Source organism: Tachyglossus aculeatus, chromosome 3, assembly GCF_015852505.1.
Source record: "Tachyglossus aculeatus isolate mTacAcu1 chromosome 3, mTacAcu1.pri, whole genome shotgun sequence".
NCBI classification, from domain to species: domain Eukaryota; kingdom Metazoa; phylum Chordata; class Mammalia; order Monotremata; family Tachyglossidae; genus Tachyglossus; species Tachyglossus aculeatus.
Window position 1 is genome coordinate 66,391,028 of NC_052068.1, and position 19,699 is coordinate 66,410,726.

Genomic DNA, 19,699 nt, shown 5'->3' on the forward strand with positions numbered 1-19,699 from the left:
CAGAGCTCATCTAGCTCCTCTCTCATTCATTCATTCAATCGTATTTATTGAGCGCTTACTGTGTGCAGAGCACTGTACTAAGCGCTTAGTACATGAGTCACCTGTCATCAGGCCATTCAGCTTCACCCAGGGGGAGGGTTTCAACCCCACATCTGCCCAGCTCTTGTGGGCTTCGCTCTAAGGGAGGCCTCTTTTAGACTGGGAGCCCACTGTTGGGTAGGGACTGTCTCTATATGTTGCCAACTTGTACTTCCCAAGCGCTTAGTACAGTGCTCTGCACACAGTAAGTGCTCAATAAATACGATTGATTGATTGATTTTTGGATGATTGACTATTCTCATTGATGCTGATGACTTGACACCTGTCCACATATTTTGTTTTGTTGTCTGTCTCCCCCTTCTAGACTGTGAGCCCGCTGTTGGGTGGGGACTGTCTCTATATGTTGCCAACTTGTACTTCCCAAGCGCTTAGTACAGTGCTCTGCACACAGTAAGCGCTCAATAAATACGATTGAGTGAATGAATGAATGAATGATGAGCACCATAGGAAATTGGCACTTGTAGATAGTGAAGGAGTGGGATGAAAGCTAAAAGCCCACATTCTCCATTGCACTAGGCAGGAAGCTAGGATTTCTGGCTCGAACCAGGAGGTAATCCCATAAAAGAGATATGGATTACTCAGCTTCCGGCTCTCCTGTTGCCTGGATCTAGTGTGAAATGAGAGTCTCTACTGATGTACAAAGTATTGGCAATTTGAAGGGGTACAAGAAACAGGTGTTGTTTTTAAATCATAAACGAGTGGGAAGGGAAAGAGGTGGGAAGGGAAAGATGAGCAGCAGTGTGGCTCCGTGGAAAGAGCCCAGGCTTTGGAGTCAGAGGTCATGGGTTCAAATCCTGGCTCCACCAATTGTCAGCTGTGTGACTTTGGGCAAGTCGTTTAACTTCTCTGGGCCTCAGTTGCCTCATCTGTAAAATGGGGATGAAGACTTTGAGCCCCCTGTGGGACAACCTGATCACCTTGTAACCTCCGCAGCACTTAGAACAGTGCTTTGCACATAGTAAGCACTTAATAAATGCTATCATTATTATTATTATTATTATTGTTATTATTATGTGCCTTACTGAAGGCACATCTCCTCCAAGAGGCCTTCCCTGACTAAGCCCTCTTCCTTTTCTCCCACTCCCTTCTGCATCACCCTGACTAACTCCCTTTATTCACCACTTCCAGCCCCCCAGCCCTTATGTAGATATTTGGAATGTATTTATTTATATTAATGGCTTTCTCTCCCTCTAGACTGCAAGTTCACTGTGGTCAGGGAGTGTACCTGTTGTATTGTCATGTGGTACTCTCCCAAGTGCTTAGTACAGTGAGCTGCACATAGTAAGTGCTCAATAAGTACAACTGATTGATTGACAGTGAACCAAAATTCATATATGTGCTGTGTGCAGGCACTTTAACATACAATAATAATAATAATGGCATTTATTAAGTGCTTACTATGGGCAAAGCACTGTTCTAAGCGCTGGGGAGGTTACAAGGTGATCAGGTTGTCCCACGTGGGGCTCACAGTCTTACTTCCCATTTTACAGATGAGGGAACTGAGGCACAGAGAAGTTGTGACTTGCCCAAAGTCACACAGCTGACAAGTGGCAGAGTTGGGATTTGAACCCATGACCTCTGACTCCAAAGCCCAGGCTCTTTCCACTGAGCCACGCTATTTCTCTATAATAATAATAATAATAATTATGGCATTTATTAAGTGCTTACTATGTGCAAAGCACTGTTGTAAGCACTGGGAAGATTACAAGGTGATCAGGTTGTCCCATGTGGGGCTCACACTTTTAATCCCCATTTTCCAGATGAGGTAACTGAGGCACAGAGAAGTTAAGTGACTTGCCCAAGGTCACACAGCAGACAAGGGGCGGAGGTGGGATTAGAACCCACATCCTCTGACTCCCAAGCCCGTGCTAGCCATGCTGCTTCTCTAAAACAAAAATAAAAAACATAGAGAAATGACTTACCCTGCTTGTTGCCCCCTTGCTGACTGGACCTGGATTCGTTAGACTGTAAACTTTTTGAGGGCAGGGAAGTTTTCATAGCATTCTTCTGCTTTTTTGTTTGTTTGTTTTAGTGGCATTTGTTAAACCCTTACTATGTGCCGGGCACTGTCCTAAGCACTGGTCTAGATACAATTTAATCAGGTTGGACACAATGACCCATGTGGGGTTCACAGTCAAAATCCCCATTTGACAGATGAGGGAACTGAGCCATGCAGAAGTTAAGTGACTTGCCCAAGGTCACAGAGCAGAGAAGTGATGGAGCCGAGATTAGAATCCTGACTTCCGACTCCCAGCCCTGTGCTCTTTCCACTGGGCCATGCTGCTTCTCTTGTTTTGTACATGTTCTACACACAGTAGGCCCTCCAAAGAAACTGTTGATTGATTAAAATATTATTTTAAGTGGGGAATGGGACCAGAAGATTTGACTCATCCACAGTGCTGTTGTCAAGGCTTAACGACCCGGAAATGTGGTTAGTTTGAGGGGATAATTTGGTTATCAAGAATATTTTGTGCTTTGGATTGTACAATAAAATTAGTAGACATGATCACTGGCCTCGAGGAGTTTGCAGTGTAGTGAGAGAGGCAGACCCTAAAATAAATTTCAGATACGGTGAAATAATAATAATTGTTAAGGGCTTCCTGTGTGCCGGGCACTATACTAAGCACCGGGGTAGGTATAAGCAAATCAGGTTGGACATAGTGAAACATCTCCGTTTTAAAGTATGTACTTAAGTGATTCTGGGAGGGGATAAAGGACAGTGCTTTGCACGTAGTAAGCGCTTAATAAATGCCATCATTATTATTAATAAATGCCATCATTATTATTATAAAGGAGGAGTGAATACCCAAATGTTTAGGTGACACAGGCGTGCTGAGGGAGGGGTAGGGAATAGAATGAGGAGAGATGAGAGGGGAATCAAAGAAGGCTTCGTGGAGGAGGTGTGATTGCAGAAAAGTCCTGAAGATGAGGGAGAGCAGTGGTTAGAAAGGGAGGGAGTTCCGGCAGAGGGGAGGGTGTGGACAAGAGGTTGGCAGTGAGAGAGACAAGAACTTGGCACAGTGTGTAAATTGGCTTGAGAGGAGCGAAGCCCGTGAGCTGGAGTGCAGTGGGAGAGGAGTGAAGAAGTCACTCTTAAGGAATCATCAATTGTATTTATTGAGCGCTTACTGTGTGCAAAGCACTGTACTAAGCACTTAAAAAAACCTGCCCATAACGAGTTTACAGTCTACAGGGGGAGACAATTAATAAGAAAGATATTAATATGAACGGCACACAGTCTTAATCCCCATTTTACTGATGAGGCCCAGAGAAGTGAAATTACATACCCAAGGTCACACAGCAGTCAAGTGGCAAAGCCAAGATTAGAACCTGGGTCCTCAGACTCCTGGGGCAGTGCTCTTTCATCATCTTCATCATCATCATGTACATTTCATGTACATTTCAGTCCTCTGGGTGAAGATCTGGGGGCCTGCAGGACCCATGGGAGGCTCGTCCTGAGCCCTCAGCATTTGCTCCCGCCTTAGGGCCTTCCCCCTGATGTAGGGAGTGCAGGGTCGGTGAGCGCAAACAGAGGTGGGACAGGTGAGCAGGCAGCACTTTTTGACGAAGGAAACAAAGAATCACCTGTGTGACTTGTCTGTGGGGCATTGGGGAAATGCACGTGGGGCATATGTGGCTACAGGCTGTTGTATGTGTGGGATTTAAAGGAGCACCAGTGCTGCAGATGGAGAGGGGCTGGTTGGACGTAGCTGCATATAGTCAGTCGCATTTATTGAGCGCTTACTGCTGCTGCTGATGATGGTATTTGTTAAGTGCTTACTATGTGCCAAACACTGTTCTAAGCGCTGGGGTAGATACAAAGTAATCAGGTTGTCCCACGTGGGGCGCACAGTCTTCATTCCCATTTTACAGATGAGGTAACAGAGGCCCAGAGAAGTGAAGCGACTTGCCCAAAGTCACACAGCTAAGTGGCGGAGCTGGGATTATTATTATTATTATTATTATTATTAGTTTACTACGTTCCAAGCACTGTTCTAAGCGCTGGGGAGATGCAAAGTGATCAGGTTGTCCCACAAGGGGCTCACAGTCTTAGTCCTCATTTTACAGATGAGGTAACTGAGGCTCAGAGAAGTTAAGTGACTTGCCCAAAGTCACACAGCTGACAAGTGGCAGAGCTGGGATTAGAACCCGTGACCCCTGACTCCCAAGTCTGGGCTCTTCCCACTGAGCCACACTGCTTGCCGTGTGCAGAACACTGTACTGAGCGCTTGGGAGAGTACAATACAGCAATAAACAGACGCGTTCCCTGCCCACAACGACTTTACAATCTAGAGGGGGAGACAGACATTAATATAGAGCAATATATTATAACTCAGGGGTGGATGATACTTTGAAGAGCGAAAGAGAGAGAAGAACAGTGTAAAAGTGGGTGGCTTCTGCTTACATATTTCCCCCTTCTACCTCAAAGCAACATATTCCTGCTGCCCGAGGAAGGAGTGAGTCAGATTGGGTTAAAGCCGGGCCCTCCCTGCCTGGCCTCAAGTCTATCCTGGCTAATTACTACCAAGTCGAAGTTCTGACTCATGAAGCCAAAGTTTTGAAAAAGCCTAAAAGCCATGGAGCTGATGGATCACGGGACCCGGTTCTGCCACTTCTTCCTTAGATCCCTTTGGCTGCAGATTTTTTTCCTCAACTACGCAGCTCAGGGTGGGAGGTTGCCAGTTTGAGAGCCGCTGGGATAGATCCAGAGAACATAGCCTTGGTTCTCATTGCCTTTGGAGTGAGGATAATAATAATAATAATAATAATAATAAATAATAATAATGATAGCATTTGTTAAGCGCTTACTATGTGCAGAGCACTGTTCTAAGCGCTGGGGGTGGATACAAGGTGATCACGTTGTCCCACATGGGGCTCACAGTCTCAATCCCCATTTTACAGATGAGGTAACTGAGGCTCAGAGAAGTTAAGTGACTTGCCCAAGGTCACACAGCAAACATGTGGCGGAGCCAGGATTCGAACCCATGACCTCTGACTCCAAAGCCCGTGCTCTTCTCCAGTGGGCCATGCTGCTCCACCTACACGCGTGTGTGTATGCGCACACACACACACACACACACACACACACACACACACACACACACACACACACACACACACACACACACACACACACACACACACACACACACACACACACACACCACCCCCCCACTAGGCATAGTGGATAGGATAGAGCCTGAGCCTGGGAATCTGAAGGTCATGGGTTCTAATCCCGGCTCTGCCACTTGTCAGCTATGTGATCTTGGGCAAGTCACTTCACTGTGCCTCAGTTACCTCATCTGGAAAATAGGGACGGAGACTGTGAGCCCCACGTGGGACCGGGACTGTGTCCAACCCGATTTGCTTCTAACCACCCCAGCGCTTTGTACAGAACCTGGCACATAGTAAGTGCTTAACAAATACCATTATTATTATTATTATTACTACTGTTATTATTATTATTATTATCATCAATAGGCTCTGGAGACAGACAAGTCCAAGACAGTCTGATCTCTCCCTCTAGACTGTAAACTTATGATGGGCAGGGAACGTATCTGTTACTTCTGTTGTATTGTACCCTCTCAAGCCCACTGTTGGGTAGGGACTGTCTCTATATGTTGCCAACTTGTACTTCCCAAGTGCTTAGTACAGTGCTCTGCACACAGTAAAAGCTCAATAAATACGATTGATTGATTGATTAATACAGTGCTCTGCATGTAGTAAGCACTCAGCAAATATGATTGGTGATGTGGGAGCTGACTCCCTCTGAGGTGCCTCCTTTGCCTCCCACCCTCTAACTGTAGGAGTCCCTCAAGCCTCAGTTCTGGGTCCCTTTTTATTCTCCATCTATCTCCCTCCTTGGGCAGGAAATGTGTGTGCTAATTCTGGGGAAGATGCAAGATCATTGGGTTAGACACACATAGGGTTCACAATCATAATCCCCATTTTGCAAATGAGGTAACTGATGCCCAGAGAAGTGAAGAAACTTGCCCAAGGTCACGCAGCAGACAAGTGGCAGAGCCAAGATTCGAACTCAGGTCCTCTGCTCCCAGGCCCATGCTCTCCACTAGGCCTAGTACTTCCCGTACTTAATTCAGTGCTCCCTGAGCGACCTTCCCTGTCTAAGCCCTCATTTCCTCCGCTCCCACTCCTTTCTGCATCACCCTGATTTGCTCCTTTTATTCATTCTCCCCCAGCCTCACAGCACTTCTATACTTATCCATAATTTCTTTATATTAATGACTGGAAGCAGTGTGGCTTAGTATAAAGATCGTGGGCTTCGGAGTCAGGGGATGTGAGTTCTAATCCCGGCTCCGCCACTTGTCTGCTGTGTGACTTTGGGCAAGCCACTTCATCATCATCATCAATCGTATGATGATGTACTGTACTAAGCGCTTGGGAAGTACAAGTTGGCAACATATAGAGACAGTTACCTCATCTGTAAAATGGGGATTGACTGTGAGCCCCACCTGGGACAACCTAATGACTTTGTATCTAGCCCAGCTCTTAGAACAGTGTTTGGCACATAATAAGCGCTTAACAAATGCCATAATAATAATAATTGTGAGCAGGGAATGTCTACCATCTCTGTTATATTGTAATAATAATAATAATAATGGCATTTGTTAAGCGCTTACTATGTGCAAAGCACTGTTCTAAGCACTGCAGGGGGATACAAGGTGATCAGGTTGCCCCAGGTGGGGCTCACAGTCTTAATCCCCATTTTACAGATGAGGGAACTGAGGCTCAGAGAAGTGAGGTGACTTGCCCAGGGTCACACAGCAGACATGTGGAGGAGCCGGGATTCGAACCCGTGACCTCTGACTCCAAAGCCCGGGCTCTTTCCACTGAGCCACGCTGCTTCCCCCAAGCACTTAGTACAGTGTTCTGCACATAGTGAGTGCTCAATAAATGCCACTGACTGATTGATAGATTGCTCGTCCCGCAGGAGGCATGCGGCAAATGCCGTTGATCATTGGCTGACCCGGGGCCCCGCCACACGTTGCCAGGCATCGTTCTAAAATATTTTGGGGTTGGCTTGGCCTTTGAAGATATAGCGGGTGTTACGTATTTTATTAGAATGTAATTCCCCTTCCTCCTCAAAAAAGAGGAACTAGACTTTTTGTAAAGAACACAGTGTCTGTAGGGTTCTTTTGATGTGTTATAGACGTTCAGAGCATGAAAGAACACTGCCAAGTTTTCTATACATCATGCAGGCTTTTTCAGTTCTTAGCTGATGAAAGAGAACCTGATGAAAATTATTATCGGGGTCCCGGCACCCGCAGAAACTGCGATGCTCTCAAGTCTCCTGAGCACTTGCGTCTGGAATCTCTGCTTCCATCTCAAATCTTGATCAAAGAGTCGGTCAGTCTGTCAGTGGTATTTATTGAGTGCTTACTGTGTGCAGAACTCTGTACTAAGCACTTGGGAGAGTACAGTATAACAGACACCGTACCCAGCTTACAGTCTAGAAGAGCGGTCCAGACCCCTATAAGGCAGTCAGGGCTGCTAATCCTGGCCCCGCCACTCGTCTGCTGTGTGACCTTGGGCGAGTCAATTGACTTCTCTGTGCCTCAGTTCCTTCATCTGTAAAACGGAGATTGAGACTGGGAGCCCCGTGTTTGGACAGGGACTGTGTCAACCTGATTTGCGTGTATCCACCCCAGCGCTCAGTACAGCGCCTGGCAAACTGTAGACACGTAGCAAGTACCACAATTCTTATTATTAGCCTGTCAATTCAGGACATTTGCACTGCATTGCCATGAGGCAACCTCAGCACAGGTAGCTCTATATCAATTTTCTCACAGCATCAGTGTGGCTGAAACATTGCCTGTAGCGCTTACTTTGCACATAGTAAGCGCTTAATAAATGCCATTGTTAATAAATGCCATTGTTAAGCTCCGTATGGGCAGAGAACGTGTCTACCAACTCTGTTGTGTTCTCCCAAGTGCTTACTACAGTGCTCTGCACGCAGTAAGCACTCAATAAATGAGAAGCAGCGTGGCTCAGTGGAAAGAGCCCGGGCTTTGGAGTCGGAGTCATGGGTTCGAATCCCGGCCCCACCACCAGTCTGCTGTGTGACCTTGGGCAAGTCACTTAACTGCTCGGAGCCTCAGTTACCTCATCTGTAAAAATGGGGATTAAGACTGTGAGCCCCATGTGGGACAACTTGATCGCATTGTATCCCCCCAGCGCTTAGAACAGTGCTTTGCACATAGTAAGCGCTTAATAAATGCCATTATTATTATTATTATTAATAATACATCCCCTTGATTGATTGATTGTGACCTAGTGCTGCAAGACTGCCAAGTGACCATCTTAAACCCAGTCCTCCTCCTAACTCTCTCACTCCTGTTGACAACACCCCAACCTTCCCCTGTCCTTCCAGCTGTCAACTTTGAGTCCCTTCTTCCCTCTCACCTCCTGTACCGTCTGTCTTCCAGTCCTGCAGGGTCTTCCTCTGCAATAATAATAATAATGATAGCATTTATTAAGCGCTTGCTATATGCAAAGCACCGTTCTAAGCGCTGGGGAGGTCACAAGGTGATGAGCCTGTCCCACGGGGGCTCACAGTCTCAATTCCCTTTTTACAGATGAGGGAACTGAGGCACAGAGAAGTTGTGACTTGCCCAAAATCACGTAGCTGACAAGTGGCGGAGCCAGGATTTGAACCCATGATCTCTTACTCCAAAGCCCGGGCTCTTTCCGCTGAGCCACGCTGCTTTCTCAACGTCATGGCCTTGTGGAAAGATCAAGGGCCTGGGAGTTAGAGGACCTGGGTTCTAATCCCAGCTCTGCCAAATGCTTGTTGAGTGACCTTGGGCAAGCTGTTTCACTTCTCTGTGCCGCAGGTCTCCTGTTCTCCCTCCTACTTCAACCATGACTGTGTCCAACCTAATTCACTCGTATCTGTTCCAGTGCTTAGAACATTGTTGACACGCAGTAAGCACGTAACAAATTCCCTTTAAAAAAAACGGAAAGGACCTCATCCTTTCCTCTCCACCCTAACCAAACCCACCCTCGTTATCCACTCTCGTCTGTCCTCTGATGTAACAGCCTCCCCTCCTGGCTTCCAGCCCTCTGGCTAGTATTTCAAACAGTGTTCTGATATCCAGTGCTTAGTCCAGTGCTCTGCACACAGTAAGCGCTCAATAAATACGATTGAATGAATGAATCAAAGAAGCGCAGGCTGGGTTAGAGGAGTTTAGCGAGGTAAGGGAGGCCAGGGAGAGCTGACTGAGTGACTTAAAAGCCGACGGGAAGGGGTTTCTGTTTGATGCGTCTGCTCCTTGTTTGGGAAGCGGCACGGTCTGGTGGAAAGAGCACAGGCCGGAGAGTCCGAAGATCTCTGTTCTGATCCCAGCTCTGCCACTTGACTGCCGTGTGATCCCGAGCAAGTCACTTCCCTTCTTTGTGCTTCAGTTTCCCCATCTGTAAAATGGGGATTCAATACCCATTCTACCTCCTCCTCAGACTAGGCTCCAGGTGGGACAGGGACTGTGCTTGTCACATGGTAAGCTTTTAATAAATCCTGTAATTATTATTATTTGGAGGTAGATAATAATAATAATAATAATGATGGCATTTATTAAGCGCTTACTACGTGCAAAGCACTGTTTTAAGTGCTGTGGAGGTTACAAGGTGATCAGGTTGTCCCACAGGGGCACTCACAGTCTTCCCCCCCATCTTACCTCCTTCCCTTCCCCACAGCACCTGTATAATACTCTATTTATTTATTTATTTTACTTGTACATATCTATTCTATTTATTTTATTTTGTTAGCATGTTTGGTTTTGTTCTCTGTCTCCCCCTTTTAGACTGTGAGCCCACTGTTGGGTAGGGACTGTCTCTATATGTTGCCAACTTGTACTTCCCAAGCGCTTAGTACAGTGCTCTGCACACAGTAAGTGCTCAATAAATACGATTGATTGGTTGATTGATTGATCCAGTAGATGATAGTGTTTTTGTGTAACACCATGCGGAGCGCACACCTCAGAAACCTGCCGTGACTCCCCATTGCTCATTGAAAATCAAAGCTCCCGACTGCTGGCTTCACGGCTCTGCCTCTCCTGCTTCTCTCTTATATATCCGCTCCTCCTTCCACAATACCTCAGCTCATCCTCATTCATTCAGTCTTATTTATTGAGCGCTTACTGTGTGCAAGGCACTGTACTAAACGCTCGGGATAATACAATATGAGAATGAACAGACACATTCCTTGACCACAACGAGCTTACAGCCTAGAGTTCTTGACTCTTTGGACACAGACCTTCTAATTGCATTTCGCTCTTGACTGTTCCTCCTCCAACCCACCTCTCGCCCCTCTCCTCCTTCAAAGCAGCGTGAAGCAGCGAGAAGCAGCGTGGCTCAGTGGAAAGAGCCCGGGCTTTGGAGTCAGAGGTCATGGGTTCAAATCCCGGCTCCGCCAATTGTCAGCTGTGTGACTTTGGGCAAGTCACTTAACTTCTCTGTGCCTTAGTTCCCTCATCTGTAAAATGGGGATTAAGACTGTGAGCCCCCCGTGGGACTACCTGATCACCTTGTAACATCCCCAGCACTTAGAACCGTGCTTTGCACATAGTAAGCGCTTAATAAATGCCATTATTATTATTATTATTATTATTATTATTCAAAGTTGGTTTGAAAAGCCACCTTCACCTCCAGGAGGCTTTCCCTGATTAATCCAACTTTACCAGTCACACTTTCCAATTACCACCTTTTCACGCTTATAATAGTAATAATAATGGCATTTATTAAGTGCTTACTATGTGCAAAACACTGTTCTTAGCACTGGGGAGGTTACAGGGTGATCAGGTTGTCCCATGGGAGGCGTACAGTCTTAATCCCCATTTGACAGATGAGGCAATTAAGGCACAGAGAAGTTAAGTGACTTGCCCAAAGTCACACAGCTGACAATTAGCGGAGCCGGGATTTGAACCCACGACCTCTGACTCCAAAGCCCATGCTCTTTCCACTGTGCCATGCTGCTTCTCTTGAATTTGCTCTTTTCACTATTTAGTCACTTGTACTTGTATTCACTCAGTATAGTTCTAAGCACTTAGTACAGTGCTCTGCACTCAGTAAGTGCTTAATACATACCATTGGTTGACTGTGTCTATTATTTATGTCTAGCCTCCATACTTATAACCAGAATATATTTTTGAATTCATGTTCACTGTCTCCCTCAGTAGAGTGTGAGTTACTCAAAGGCAGGTATTGCGCTTTTAACGTCTTATGCATCTTCCCAACGGGCCTAGTCAATGCTAGAGAAGCAGCATGGCTCAGTGGAAAGAGCCCGGGCTTTGGAGTCAGAGGTCATGGGTTCGAATCCCGGCTCCGCCACATGTCTGCTGTGTGACCTTGGGCAAGTCACTTCACTTCTCTGAGCCTCAGTTACCTCATCTGTAAAATGGGGATTGACTGTTGAGCCCCACGTGGGACAACCTGATCACATTTTATCCCCCCCAGTGCTTAGAACAGTGCTTTGCACATAGTAAGCGCTTAACAAATGCCATTATTATTATGATACTGATATTTCTTCCTAAATAGAGGCAGTGATGGTGATGATAGCGTAAGAAAAAGAATAAGGGTGGTGTTTGTAAAGTGCATGTTTACACTATGTTCTAAGGCCTGCGGTAGCTACACTACAAGCAGATCAGAGTCTCTGTCCCACCTGGGGCTCACAGTCTAAGTAGGATGGAGAACAGGTATTGAAACCCTGTTTTACAGATGAGGAAACTGAAGCAGAGAGAAGTTAAGTGACTTCCCCAAGGTCATACGGCGGACAAATGGCCGAGCTGGGATTAGAACCCACGTCCTGTGTCTCTTGGGACGGTACTGTTTCCACTAGACCCTGTTGGTTGGTAGAAAACTAGTGGTGCTTTTCTCCCTGGATATAATAATGATGGTATTTGTTAAGCGCTTACTGTGTGTCAAGCACTGTTGTAAGCGCTGGGGCAGATACAAGGTAGGTTGTCCCATGTGGGGTTCACAGTCTTAATCCCCATTTTACAGATGAGGGAACTGAGGCCCAGAGGAGTTAAGTGATTTGCCCAAGGACACACAGCCCACAAGTGGCGGAACTGGGATTAGAACCCGTGACCTCTGACTCACGGGTCATACTGACTCTAGTCTGAAAGTCTGACTCTAGTCTAGTCTGACTTTAGTCTGAAACTGACTTTTCTGACTCTAGTCGGAAAGAGCCCGGGCTCTTTCCACTATGTCACGCTGCTTCCCACATGGATATCATCATCATCAATCGTATTTATTGAGCGCTTGCTATGTGCAGAGTACTGTACTAAGCGCTTGGGAAGTACAAATTGGCAACATATAGAGACAGTCCCTACCCAACAGTGGGCTCACAGTCTAAAAGGGGGATATGAGCCTGTACGTGAGCAGCATAGAAGCGATCTGTCCTCAGACCTGACAGAGAGCTGCTCCTCTAATCACCTGCAAATTTCCCGGTAGCCCTTAATCCTAATCCTCGTGAAAATGTGATACTCGGGGATTTGGGGAAGTCTTTTCCGGTTTCTGATGTCTCCCTAGGTCGTCCTTTTCCGATTGAAGGTGCCCAGATTGTGGACCCCGTCAATTCCCAGTCCAGGGGGAGGATGCGCCGGAGGAGGTGGAAGGGCTTAGAACGGTATTTGGCACATAGAAAGCGCTTAACAAATACCATAAAAAAAGGGGGTATTCCACTGTATCATGGCCCGTCCTCAGTCCCCGAGGAGGGAACACCTTCGACAAAGCCCACTGTTGGGTAGGGACTGTCTCTATATGTTGCCAACTTGTACTTCCCAAGCGCTTAGTACAGTGCTCTGCACATAGTAAGCACTCAATAAATACGATTGATTGATTGATTGATTGACAAGCGTCCATGTGCTAGCCAGAGGTCGGTACTGGGGAGTGTCTGCATCGCGCAGAGGGGAGGGGACCTCGGGAGGCCTCCCGCAGCACAATATCGGAATGAACGGTCACTGCCCTCATGGCTTCAGATCCCGGCTCCGCCTCTTGTCTGCTGTGTGACCCTGGGAAAGTGTCTTAACTTCTCTGGCTCTCAGTTACTCCCCTGTTAAGTGGAGATATTCCCTTCTACTTAGCCGGTGAGCCCCGTGTAGGACAGGGACTATATTCAACCTCAGTATCTTGTATCTACCCTAGTGCTAAGTATGGTGCTCGGCACATATTGTGCACTTAATCAATCAATCAGTCGTATTTATTGAGCGCTTACTGTGTGCAGAGCACTGTACTAAGCACTCGGGAAGTACAAATTGGCAGCATATAGAAACAGTCCCTACCCAACAGTGGGCTCACAGTCTAAAATGCTTAACAAATGCTCTTATTCTTTATTATCTTCATTATCATTATGTGGTCACATCCCCCACAGGGCTGGCTCCAGATGGGTTTTTTTTTGGGAAATTATGAGAGCAGGGAGGGTATTTATTTTTCTACCCACGTTGAGGTGACTTTACTAATAATAATTAGAGAAGCAGCGTGGCTCAGTGGAAAGAGCGTGGGCTTTGGAGTCAGAGGTCATGGGTTCAAATCCCGGCTCCACCAATTGTCAGCTGGGTGACTTTGGGCAAGTCACTTCACTTCTCTGGGCCTCAGTTCCCTCATCTGTAAAATGGGGATTAAGACTGTGAGCCCCCAGTGGGACAACCTGATCACCTTGTAGCCTCCTCAGCGCTTAGAACAGTGCTTTGCACATAGTAAGCGCTTCATAAATGCCATCATTATTTTTTATTATTATTATTAATAATAACATTAAGCACTTAGTATGTGCCAAGCACTGTTCTAAACACTGGGGTATTCATTCATTCATCAGTCATATTTATTGAGCACTTACTGTGTGCAGAGCACCGTAGAAGCACTTGAGAAGTACAGGTCGGCAACATATAGAGACAGTCCCTACCCAACAACGGGCTCAAAGTGTAGAAGGGGGAGACAGACAACAAAACAAAACATGTAGACAGGTGTCAAAATAGTCAGAACAAATAGAATTATAGCTACATGCACATATGGGCCCACTGTTGGGTAGGGACTGTCTCTAATGTTGCCAACTTGTACTTCCCAAGTGCTTAGTACAGTGCTCTGCACACAGTAAGAGCTTAATAAATACGATTGATTGACTGATTAACAAAATAAATAGAATAGTAAAGGGGTAGATACAAGGTAATCAGGTTGTCCTAGTTGGGGCTCACAGTCTTCATCCCCATTTGACAGATGGGGGAACTGAGGCACAGAGAAGTTGTGACTTGCCTAAAGCCACCCAGCTGACAAGTGGCAGAGCTGGGATTAGAACCCATGACCTCTGACTCCCAAGCCCAGGCTCTTTCCACTAAGCCACGTTGCCTCCGGACTCCTTGGCAGGGTGCTCACTGCCGAAGGGTGGCGATAATCAACCAATCAATCAATTGTATTTATTGAGCGCTTACCGTGTGCAGAGCACTGGACTAAGCGCTTGGGAAGTCCAAGTTGGCAACATACAGAGACGGTCCCTACCCGGCAGTGGGCTCACAGCGTAAACTGAGAGGCAGAAGCAGACAGAGAAGGTGTCGAACCTCCCACCAGGTTGGCCGGAGTCACCGAGGTGGTTTCTTCCTCTCCTTCAGATGTGACGGTCGTGTACCAAAACGGGTTACCTGTGATCTCGGTGAGGCTGCCCTCCCGGCGTGAGCGCTGCCAGTTTACCCTCAAACCTATCTCAGACTCCGTGGGCGTATTTCTCCGGCAGCTTCAGGAGGAAGACCGGGGGATCGACCGGGTGGCCATCTACTCTCAAGGTACGCTCCGCCCCCGCCCAACTGAACGCACGTTTCTCTGGGCCCCTCCTTCCTTCCTCCGGAGTTCCTCGGTCGCTTAAGACGAGCGGCACCAAGCTTCTCATTCGGTTGAACTTGCTGTGTGACCTCAGGCAAGTCACTTCGCTTCTCTGGGCCTCAGTTTCCCTCATCTGCAAAATGGGGGGTTGAGACTGTGAGCCCCACGTGGGACAGGGACTGTTTCCAACCCAATTTGCATATACCCACCCCAGTGCTTAGGACAGTGCCTGGCAAAAGTAAGCGCTTAACCAATACCCTAATTATTATTATTAGTTTGGGAGTGTGGGCGTTCTTGGAGATCTGGAGCTCTGGCTCATTGACATCGAATGAGATGTCAATTTAGACTTTTAGACTGTGAGCCCACTGTTGGGTAGGGACTGTCTCTATATGTTGCCAATTTGTACTTCCCAAGTGCTTAGTACAGTGCTCTGCACATAGTAAGCGCTCAATAAATACGATTGATGATGATGATGATGATCGAAGAAAGTGATTGTTCAATTGCCTGGGATTGCCCGGCGGGCTCCAGGTGCCCGTCACTGTTGGGTAGGGACTGTCTCTATATGTTGCCAACTTGTACTTCCCAAGTGCTTAGTACAGTGCTCTGCACACAGTAAGTGCTCAATAAATACGATTGATGATGATGATGATCAAGATAAATAATAAATAATGATTATGGCATTTATTAAGCGCTTACTTTGTGCCAGGCATTCATTCATTCATTCAGTCGTATTTATTGAGTGCTTACTGTGTGCAGAGCACTGTACTAAGCGCTTGGGAAGTACAAGTTTGAAACATATAGAGACGGTCCTGTACTAAACGCTGGCACAGACCTGAGCAAATTGGGTTGGACACAGTCCCTGTCACCTATGGGGCTCACAGTCTTAATTCCCATTTTACAGATGAGGTAACTGAGGCACCGAGAAGTGAAGTGATTTGCCCAAGGCCACATAACAAGGAAACAAGGGGTGGGCCGGGATTAGAACCCATGACCTTCTGACTCCTAGACCCGTGCTCTGTCATTCATTCAATCGTATTTATTGAGCGCTTACTGTGTGCAGGGCACTCTACTAAGAGCTTGGGAAGTACAAGTTGGCAGCATAACTGGCATATCAGCCCACTGTTGGGTAGGGACTGTCTCTATATGTTGCCAACTTGTGCTTCCCAAGCGCTTAGTACAGTGCTCTGCACACAGTAAGCGCTCAATAAATACGATTGATGATGATGATCCACTATGCCATGCTGCTTCCCCACCTAAAGTGCATTTTTCCAGGGGCATTAATTAAGGTGTCATCTCACCACCACCCCCGGCCAGATTTTTTAGTGACTTTTCAAATTCACACACGATCCTGCCTCCAGAATTGGCTACTGTGGCTGGGTGCTTCCTCTGTAATTATGATTATTATTAGCAATAATAATAACGACGATATCGGTGAAACACATACTATGAGTAATGCACTATTCTAAGCACTGGGGTGGGTACAAGCAAATCAGGTTGGGCACAGTCCCTGTCCCGCATGGGACTTACTGTCTTAATCCCTATTTTACAGATGAGGGAATTGAGGCACCGAGAATTGAAGTGACTCTGTCATGGTCACACAGCAGACTAGCAGTAGAGCCGGCATTAGAACCCAGGTCCTTCTGCCTCCCAGGACCAAGCTCTATCCACTAAGCCACTCGGCTTCTCAAAACAAGATGAAAATGGCAGTGGGAATGTCTTCTTACCTATCTATTCTATTTTATCCTATCTATTCTATTTTCTATTCTATTCTCTTCTATTCTATTTTGTTAGTATGTTTGCTTTTGTTCTCTGTCTCCCCCTTCTAGACTGTGAGCCCACTGTTGGGTAGGGACCGTCTCTAGATGTTGCCAGCTTGTACTTCCCAAGCGCTTAGTACAGTGCTGTGCACACGGTAAGCGCTCAATAAATACGATTGATTGATTCTTACGCTATTATGGTGTAGAGCAAGTGTGCCCCAACCCTGGAGTTGGAAACAGTGAAGCCAAGGTCACTGTCATTAGTCGTCCAGACCACTTGAGTTTTATGCTGAACACAGCCCCCACCTCTACAAATCCAGCACTAAGACGAGTAGGGCTCCCAAGCGCTTAGTACAGTGCTCTGCACACAGTAAGCGCTCAATAAATACAATTGAGTGAATGAATAGGGCAGCTCTGCTCATCTTGCTGTCTCTGGCCGGAGGCATTAAGAATGATTATATATCCACACTTTTGCCCTACAGAAGGTAAAGCAAGAGACGGGGCTCTGAAGGGCCAAAAGCTTCCATTCTCCACCTGCCAGCATCCAAGTGGGATTTAGGAAGCTCGGGATGAGAAACTTCAAGGTCTGCAGATAGTGTTTCGCTGGGCTTAAGCACTTTGATCCCCACCCCAGTCCCACAGCAGTTAAGGAAAAGTTCTTGTACTCCATTAATAACAACAATGATAATTGTGGTACTTGTTAAGCACTCACTATGTGCCAGGTATTGTACTAATTACTGGGGAAGATACAAAATAATCGGGTTTTCACAGTCCCTTCCCACATAGGGCTCGTGGTCTTAATTCCCATTTTACAGGTGAGGTTACTGAGGCACAGAGAAGTGAAGTGACTTGCCCAGGGTCATACAGTAGACAGGTGAAGGAGCTGGGATTAGAATGCAGGTCCTTTTATAATAATAATAATGGCATTTATTAAGCGCTTACCATGTGCAAGGCACTGTTCTAAGCGCTGGGGAGGTTACAAGGTGATCAGGTTGGCCCAAGGGGGCTCGCAGTCTTAATCCCCATTTTACAGATGAGGTAACTGAGGCCCAGAGAAGTTAGGTGCCTTGCCCAGAGTCACACAGCTGACAGGTGGTGGAGCGGGGATTTGAACCCATGACCTCTGACTCCAAAGTCCGTGCTCTTTCCATTGAGCCACGCTGCTTCTCTGCCTCCCAGGACTGTGCTGCATCCACTAGACCAGGCTGTTTCCCACAATTTCCCCTACCCGTAATTTATTTCGATATCTGTCCCCTCTCAACCAATCAATGGTACTTATTGAGTGCTTACTTTATGCAGACGACTCTACTGAGCACTTAGGAGAGTACAACTGTGAGCCTGTTGTTGGGTAGGGATTGTCTCTGTTGCCTAATTGTACTTTCCAAGTGCTTAGTACAGTGCTCTGCATACAGTAAGCGCTCAATAAATACGAATAATGAATGAATGAATGTAGTAAAGTCGGTAGACAAGTTCCCTGCCCACAACGAGCTTACAGTCTAGAAGAGTGTGTCTACTAATTGTATTATATTATAATTTCTCAAGTGCTCAATGCAGTGCTCTGCGCACAGTAACCGCTCAATAAATACCACTGATTAATGGATCGGCTGGGCTTTAAAGCCACCTGGGGCCCAGCATGTGCTCAGGAGAGGGAATGGAGTTGGATCATACGATCAGAAACCGCAAAGGAAAGAGTAGTGGTTTCTTTCCGCCGACCTTGGTCAAATCCATTCATATTTCCACGGTTGCCCCGAGCTGAATTTCGGGCATACGTTGCGTGCACAGAAAGGCTTTTAAGGTATTTTGATTAAAGGCACTACTTGTTCTTAAAAGGAAATTACTGCTGGCACCTTGGAAGGACAGCCTGGGAATCAAATCAAGAGATGAGGTGATTTATAGCCAGCTGATTTCTAGACAAGCTGTCAAAGCTCAGAGGTAGAAAGTGTTGCCTAGTGGTTAGAGCACAGACCTGAGAGCCAGAGGGCCTGGGTTCTAATCCCAACCTTGCCACTTGTATGCGGTGCGATCTTGGGCAAGTCTTGGGGCCTCTGTTACCTCATCTGTACAATGAGGATTAAGCTTTTGAGCCCCGTGTGGGACATGGACTGTGTCCAACCTGATTAGCTTGTATCTACTCCAGCACTTAGTGCCTGGCACATAGTAAATGTTTAACAAATACTATTTTTTTAAAAAAAGGAAATCTGTGGAAAAGACCCGGTGCTCGGGCTGTCTCTAAAATTTCAAGAGCCACCTTTCCTTGACATTTTGACATGATTGTTGTAGGCTAGCAATTCTCCATTTTTCCGCCCCATGACCTTTCTCTCCCTCTCTCTCCTCTCTTCTTCCTTCCCCTTTCTCACCTCCCATTCTTCCTCCACTCCCAAATCCCTTCTCCATACAATCTTAAACTCAGCCTAGGCTCTGTGATGTGTTGTGCAGACAAAAGTGTGTGTGTGTGTGTGTGTGTGTGTTGGGGGGGATGGATTATACTTGGAATTGCCTGGGAGGCTATTAAACCTAGGGGGACTTGTCACTCTAAGGCTCCCTGAGGGAAGGGGAACATGATAGGGGCCAATCTCAATAACTTCATAGTTCCTCAGCACCCTCAGGGATTCATGACCGCCCTCCCCCTGCCTTCTCTCCTTCCTTCCTTCCCTCACCTTTAGATTGTGAACCCCCTGAGGGATAAGTGCCGTGTCCAATTCTCTCTCTACCGTTTATTCTCTCCCAGCATTTAGTACAGTGGTCTTACACAGTAAGAGCTTAGTAAATCTTACTATTCATTCATTCATTCATTCATTCAATCGTATTTATTGAGCGCTTACTGTGTGCAGAGCACTGTACTAAGCACTTGGGTAGTACAATTTGGCAACACATAGAGACAGTCCCTACCCAACAGTGGGCTCACAGTCTAGAAGGGGGAGACAGAGAACAAAACAAAACATATTAACAGAATAAAATAGAATAAATATGTACAAGTAAAATAGAGTAATAAATATGTACAAACATCTATACATATA

At 46.5% G+C, this 19,699-nt stretch overlaps 1 protein-coding gene across 1 annotated transcript in view; it reads left to right on the forward strand.

Annotated features, from left to right (window-relative positions):
• Positions 1-19,699, forward strand: part of MCU (mitochondrial calcium uniporter) — a 211,808-nt gene that overhangs the window by 166,549 nt on the left and 25,560 nt on the right. The window contains exon 4 of the mRNA XM_038743404.1: positions 14,718-14,888. Within this exon, the coding sequence (XP_038599332.1) occupies positions 14,718-14,888 (171 nt within the window). The remainder of the gene's footprint in view (positions 1-14,717; positions 14,889-19,699) is intronic.